The 7,510-nt window shown below is 33.8% G+C and overlaps 1 protein-coding gene across 1 annotated transcript; it reads right to left on the bottom strand.

Annotated features, from left to right (window-relative positions):
* Window positions 1-1,373: 1,373 nt before the first annotated feature.
* K441DRAFT_546040 (uncharacterized protein) lies at window positions 1,374-1,813 on the bottom strand (the record flags this gene model as incomplete). The annotated part of the gene is made up of 2 exons (XM_067642844.1): window positions 1,374-1,629; window positions 1,680-1,813. Coding segments are annotated over 2 exons (390 nt in total), but the record flags the coding sequence as incomplete, so codon positions are not given.
* Window positions 1,814-7,510: the final 5,697 nt, after the last annotated feature.

Here is a 7,510-nt window from a genome sequence, read left to right as displayed (position 1 = left end):
TTATCTCATCCTTTACCTTATCCTTTACCTTACCCTTACCTTACCCTTACCTCACTCTCACCTTACCCTTACCTTACCTATTACCCCTTGCCCCCCTAGACGAATTATAGAATCCTAGTCATTATATCTATTCTACTAAATACTAGAATAGGATTAAATAATAATAAACTAAAATAAAATAAAAAGTGGTAAAGAATAATAAGATAAGCGCGTAATAACTAGGAAAAGGTCTTATATATACTATACGCATAGTTCTAAAGATGCATTTTATGCTTAAGGGTTACTTTGTAAACGTTATATTTAATCTTACCCTACTTTAGGAGTTTAGAGAGATGCGCTTATCGGAAATACTTTGTAAGAGTAGTTGGAGTGTAGAACCTATATATACGCTTACTAATTGCAAGCTTTTTATTTCTAAGGTAGATAAAGCATATTTTTGGTTTTTTTTCCTTATATAAGGATGACTTTGCCCTCTCTAGCGCTTTAGCCGCTTTTAAAATCTTAGTATCTTCTTTAATCTTAACTTGGCTAAGGGCGACACCTATCCTAAACTATCTCTAGCGATAACTTGGCCGATACGCTCTACCTTCCTTAATATTATAGTAATCTACGACCGCATTAATGGCATTATTGCGTCTGTGTATCTTATCTTCTAGTAATATACTAGGTAGCGTTATAATTACTTTAATAAGGCGTTTATGTTCAACCGATCTATTATTACTAGATTTTAAGGTTGCTTTAATATCCTTGCTAAATATAACCCCGGAAAGTTGCCGCTTAATATTAATTATAGCTTATTCGTTGTCCTAATTCTTCTTAATATTTTTTAATAGCGCATTTCTCTAACGTTGCCTTTTATTTGTAATTTCTTAGCTAAACTTTTAGTATTCTATACTTCCTGCGGTTTTGCGCTTAAGGCTAAGCTTTAGCTTATTTCGAACTTTAATTAAGGAACAAATATGCGGGTTCTCATTTACCGATAAGGATTGTTCTATTATTAGGTGCTATGGCTACCACGGGTTAATTAATCGGCTTATTTAGTATACTGCTTTTATTAACTTTTCTTAAGGCTCTAAGCCTTAAATAATTGCCTATATATCTACGCTAACACGCCGTAGAAGGTAGTGCTTTAGGAATATTTAAGCGTCGGCGTGCTGCATTATTAGGTTCCGGAGGGCGTTACTTATATTACCTAGGTAGTATAGGCGTTAGAAAGGTTTTAGTAGAACTAGCTCTATATAATAGAACTTATTATTTTTATTAAATACCTTACCTGCGCCGTAACGGAGACTATATAGGCGCGCAACCTGCTAAAATCCTATAATTGCGCCAAGGTCCTTAATCTAGGGTAAAAGAGTTAAGTATAGTAAAGGCTAGTTAAGTGAGACCTTATAGCCGTAGGGGGTTTTAATTAATCGCTGAAATACGGGGATATTATCTAGGTCTAAACAGAGTGGTAGCGGTAACTTATTACGCCTAGGCTTAATATATAGCTTACTAAGCTGCTTTACGGACGTTAGATTAGGGGCCGTAAAAGCTTTATTAGCAAAAAGAAGGCCTAGGAGAAAGACATAAGGGCTAAAAATAAGCGAAGGGTTGAAGATAATCTTAGGAATTGGGAAAGTATTACTAGTTCTTCGTAAGCATAAGGAGAGGAATAGGGTAGAAAGGGAATATACGCTTCTTTTATACTAAGATATTCCTTAGTAAATTTAAATGTAAACTTAAGCACGATCTTATAAGGCCTACCTTTTAGGTCGCGAATAAGTATAATTATTATATATCGGTAGCATAGGTTAAGAAGAGCTTTAGGTTAGCTTGCGGTGTAAAGGCCTAGCTATAGTAAGAAATAGACTTATATCCGATATCGCCTAACTATATATCTCTTTCTGGTTGTAACTAAGTTGGTCTTAAGAACTAGGGCGAGATCCTCTATATCTATAACGGGTTTTTCTCACTTCTTATTACTTAAGCTATATTTCTTCGCCAGTTTCCAAAGTACCTAAAAAAGATATTTTAGCTCCGCCTTACTTTACTAGGCTAAAGGGTTAACTAGAAATGTAATTACCTTATATATCTAGCGGGTTAATTTACTAGCAATTTTTTTACCGGTTGCTCTTTTGTATATAAGGCGATAGTACTTCTAGTATATATTAAGTGAGCTAGAAAGCTTTATCCCGTATTATTTCCTACCCCCCTTCCCTTATTTCTAATTTAGGAGCTAGTTAAAAAAGCTATAAAGTAGCCAAAGCAAGAGGACTTGGTACGTTTTCTTGGGGTCTTTCCTTATATAGGTGTAGTATCTAGGAATCGTTAGCTCTAGGTTAAGCCTAAGAGAAAGCCGTAGAATAGGTTATTACTTACTAATACTATTAATCTTTAATATGGTTAAGGAGATTCGTACTGCTATTGGTATAGTCCTACGTCGTAAAATTGGATTCCTTAAACTCTTCTAACTGTTTAAGGTAGTATTCTAGTGGATGGTCTTGATCCTTATAAAGCTATGCTTGAGCGGGCGCTTCGCAAGCATTGTTAGATCTAGCAATGCTATTAGCGTTACAGTTAATGCTACTGTCGGCGTCGCAGTCGGCGTTACTATCGGTATTACTGTCGGTATTACTGTTAAAGACGGTCGGTTCTATCCCGTAGCTGTCACTGTCGCTATCCGTGTCTATATACTCATCGTCGGTGACGCTAAATAATAAGCTGTGATCTGATAATTAAGCGCGCCGCATTCTAGGGAGCTAGAAGAGAACTTAGGGTAGTAATGGTAGGAGGTAATGACGGTGGGAAGGATCTAAAGAGCAATGTGGGGTTAAGGAGATGGGAGGGTAGAGAATAAGAGAAATAAGGCCTAGATTAAACGGATTAGAGGTAGGAGCTATAGAGTATATATAGCTTTAGCGCTAGGCGCGTAGAAGGATCATAGTCTGCCTGTTAAAAAGTAAGGGGTATAAGGCGGTAAGCGAGAGGCTTAACGTTAGACCGGTAAGCAAGAGGCTTAGGGCGGTGGGGAGTTTTAGTGATGTGACCTCTAAAAACGGCGACAGAACCCTCCAAAACCGGCAGTTAGATCTCCATTTTCTTTTTTAATAGAGTATAGATTAACCGCCTTATACTAGAGATGGCCTTCCCGCCTATATATTTCGCACGTATTAGGCCACGTGTAGTTTTTAGCCTTATATCTAAACCTTTTATATTTATAGCATGCTATAGGGGTACGTCGCTCCTTAAATAGTAATATAATAATCGTACTTCCCCTAAATAATATGTTATCTGATGTAAGTAGCTTCTCTATATCCTCCTTTATTGCCACTTTAATAATTATTAACGCGTGCTAGCCGCGTGGCCTTAGTTATCTAAGCTATCTTATTATATATACCTCTATACTATTCTCTATCCTAAAGCGCTCTATAGCTAACTTACTTACTTTTCCACTATTAATATCTATTATTAGAGGTACTTTAACCCAGTCCGCCTTAACTATATACTACTTAGGTCCAACAAGCCTTGCCTTAGGGATATATAGTTTAAGCTATTAGGTGGTTATTTGCCTAAACACTACTTCTTTATCTTTTTCTATTAAGAATCTAATAATGCTTACGCTGTTGCTTATTCGCTATATGCGGAAGTTCTTAAGTATAGCTCCTATAAGCCTATTAACATCCTTTATATCTTATATAATAGTTTGCTTCACTACCTCTAAACCCACTTAGCTAATATCTATTATTAGCTGCTAATTAGGTTCTTTAGAGTTTTTAGCGCTTATTATTTATGGTAAAGTTATCTTTAGCCCTACCGTGCCTCTACTAGCCGCTATTAATGCCTATAGTAGAGCTAAAGGAGTATTTAGTTGCGCTTATAACGACTAGATAGCTTTTTAGAGTTTAATATTTTGCTTTTTAAGGCTTTGCTGTTCTAATTTAATATCTACTAGTTTATTTCTAATACTCTTAATAATGCTATTCTGGCTTGTAATAATATTGCTCTACTATACTATAGTTTCTTTAAGGCTTTTAATAAGTTAACAGAATTTGTTATAATTAATACCTCCTTTTTTATGTTTGGGTAAGGCGGAGACTCTTACTATAGGGAATAGGGGTAGTATATGCTGCGTAGCTTATATTCCGGTTTATAGTGCGGTCTATTATTTAAACTATACTAATCTTTAAGCGGTTTGTGTCCTTAGTGACTATTAGGCCTCTTATACCTTTACGCTCGGTTTCCTTATATATCCTAATAGAGCTGCTAGCGGGTCTAAAGGTAGTATTGCTAATACGCGTTTAGGGGTTAAAGTAGCTATTAGGGCATTAGGGCTTTGTTTAGTAGGCTATAGGGGCCGCCTTATAGCGGGAACTAGCTAAATAAAAGACTAGGATTCGATTAAAAGAATATTTAAGATAAATTTCCTCCTCTTTTAAAAGTTTACGCTATGAAAACCAAGTCCGTATATATAGTTAGCTTTATTACGTATATATATATTCTATTATAGCTATACACTATTTAGGGTATAGGCCGTTATAGGGCGCTAACTAAATACTTCCTACTATTAATATATATGCTCTAGTTTAGAAGCCAACTATAAGAACTATATATCTATTACCTAATACTCTACTTAATTAAGGAAATAAAGGAAAGTAATATATTACTATTAGAAGAAAGTTAGAGTTTAAAGGCAAGCTTAAGTAAGTAGTTCTTAATACCTTGTATCTATAGGGTTATTCCAGCATTATACGCTTCTTAATTAGTGATATACTAGTAAAGGTATATATAGAGGAGGCTCGCGGTATATTCGGTTAGATAATTAAAAAAGGAGTTCTTAAGAGTTTTTGCTTATTAATATCGGCTTTTATAATATCTATATTTTATACACTTAGGTATAAACATCTAATCTCCTTTATAAATTTAATTGTAGCTTTAACTACGCTAATATCTAGCTTCTAGCGTTTAATTGGGCCGTTAATATTCCTACCTCCTTTTTATCTACTTAAGTAGCCTCCTAATACATATAATAGATCCCTAAATCGATCTTTATACTATTCTCTTAGTTTAATTCTCTACTATACCTACCTCCTATAAGAGAAGAGGAAGTACTATATTAATTCTATAAGCCTATAGTCGCATAACGCCGTCTTTAATGCGTTAATTTTATAAAGATATTCTTTAGAAATAACTTACCGGTCTCTAGCTACATAAAAATAGCAGCTTTAAGGCTAATTAGCTACTAGTATAATCCTATAACCTTTCTAAGGTAGAGTACTGCGTTAATTTTCCTTATAAACTTGCCTATATTAGATCTTCCCGCTAGAAGCAGTTCTATTATTATCTTAGCTCTTTTAAGGCTTACGTTATAAGGTACTATAGAAGGCCGTTTCTTTATAGTAGCTCCTTGCTCTCTAGTCTTATTACTACTTTAGTAAGCTTATTAGCCTTTTTATTTCCTATAAATCCTAAATAGCCTAGAATCTAGTATAGCGTAATATTATTTAGCTAAAGCTTCTTTAAAATCTCTATAACTATTTCCTAGTTATAATAAAGCCTTATAGGAAATACTACGGTAGGATTGTTAATAGGCTGGATATATAGGTATAGAATAGTTAACAACGTAAATATAACTAGTAGAGTGGTTACCTAACAGATTAACTCTAATTGTATTCTAAGATTTACTATAAGGAAGAGAACTATCTAGGTAGGGATTATAGTCCTTTAAATACACAACCATATTTCTAAGAAATCCTTCTTATACGTAATATATGTATATTTTATCTACTCTATTACGGATTATATAGATTCTATAGATTATACAGATTACGTTATATAACCTTAGTTACTATTCCTCATTATATAGCTCTATCGGCTCCATCCTAGACTATACCTAAATTAACTAACTAGCTTCTTTTAACTCTTCTCATAGTAGTTATAATATTATACTTAAAGCGTCCGTAACACTATCTCCCTCCTTTTTATCTTTGTTCTTAAAGACTCTTAATATCTCTAAGTTGTTTACTAGAGGTATAATATCCGTTTAATTAATTTGGTTAATATTATTACTTATTATACCTAAAGCTCCTTCTTCTTTATCTATAGCTCGTCAGTCTTATACCGTTGCTGCAATATTATCTCTTAATAAGATTATACTATCTCTATATTCTCGTTATACAAAAGAGGGGTTAGTTTATATTGCGTTAGCGAGTCTATTTTTATAACAACCGTTCTCTTACTTAGAGTGCACTAAAGCGAATATTTGTTTATTCTGTAACGTTTACTCCGTCTCTAATATTAAATATACGCGTCCTATTACTCTTAATAGTTGTCTGGTCCCCTAGTTAATTTATCTTAGGGTCTTATATTTAATCTACTACTGCGCGGCTAGATAATAAACTATCTATTATATTATTAGAACTCCGTTGTTCTTATAACGCTAAGTAAGAGGCTGCTAAGGCTTAGTAAAGGGCTCTTAATTCTTATCTTACTGGGTCCATCTTAAGAAAGTCTGTAAAAAGGTCCGTTTTAAGGAGTGGAAATTTATAGAATAAGGTTTGCAGGAACTTAATAACAAAAGAATAGATTCTCTTTTAACTAAGAAGGAAATAGGTCCGAGTAGCTTAGTAGCTGCTCCTCCTAAGTTCCCCTTAGGTAACTTATTCTTTGGCGATCCTTTTTTATTAATACTACCTAACCTAATTTCTTCTAATACTCTTATACCTTTCTTATAGCATTTTTTAGACTCTTTAGTAGCTCCTAGGTAGTCTTATTATAGCCTATCTACTTAACCTTATACTATGTTTTATTGTCAATATTCTTATAACTAACGATCTTTAAAACTTACTATTTGTCTTCCTCTTATCCTCTATACGTGTCTACTTCGTAAACTAATGACTTAATATTCCTATATGCTAGCTTTAGCATTATAATGTGCTGTATAGGGTAGATCTTTATTTTAGCTAGTAGGTTTAACTTAAATATAACTAGTAAAATCCTTTATATAATTTTAAAAGGTCCTAGTCTAACATAGTCCAACTTCTTACTTAGTCGTCAACTTTTAAAATTTTTGTGTAATAGCTATACTTTATCTCCCTCCTTAAGATCTAGTCCCTTAGATCTCTTAGCATTATAGTACTTTTTTATTCTCTCTTATACCCTTTTTACTAATTCTATAAGGTCTATATAAAGATTTATTAGTATCTTTATTCTTTCTTTAGCTATATAGTAAAATCTCTTTAGTACGATACCGTTTGTTCGGCCAGGCGTATCGTAATACCAATGGTATTGTTATATTAAGAGTTACGTGTTGGGTGAATAAGTAGGAAAAAGAGGAGCTTAATACCTAAAAAGGCTTAGGATGTCTACCTCGCGGGCTAAATAGGGCCCTCCCCCATACAAATTCTCTACTGGTTATACCGATATTGGTAGTAGGTGCTTAACGATATTGCCAAAAGTCAGATTATCGTAATATTACACCAAAAAAGGCTTGATTAAGGGGTGTAGATCGTAATGTAGAGGTTATCGT

The sequence above is a fragment of the Cenococcum geophilum genome, assembly GCF_001692895.1.
Source record: "Cenococcum geophilum 1.58 unplaced genomic scaffold K441scaffold_8, whole genome shotgun sequence".
Taxonomy (NCBI): domain Eukaryota; kingdom Fungi; phylum Ascomycota; class Dothideomycetes; order Gloniales; family Gloniaceae; genus Cenococcum; species Cenococcum geophilum.
This window is presented reverse-complemented; position numbering and strand designations above follow the sequence as displayed.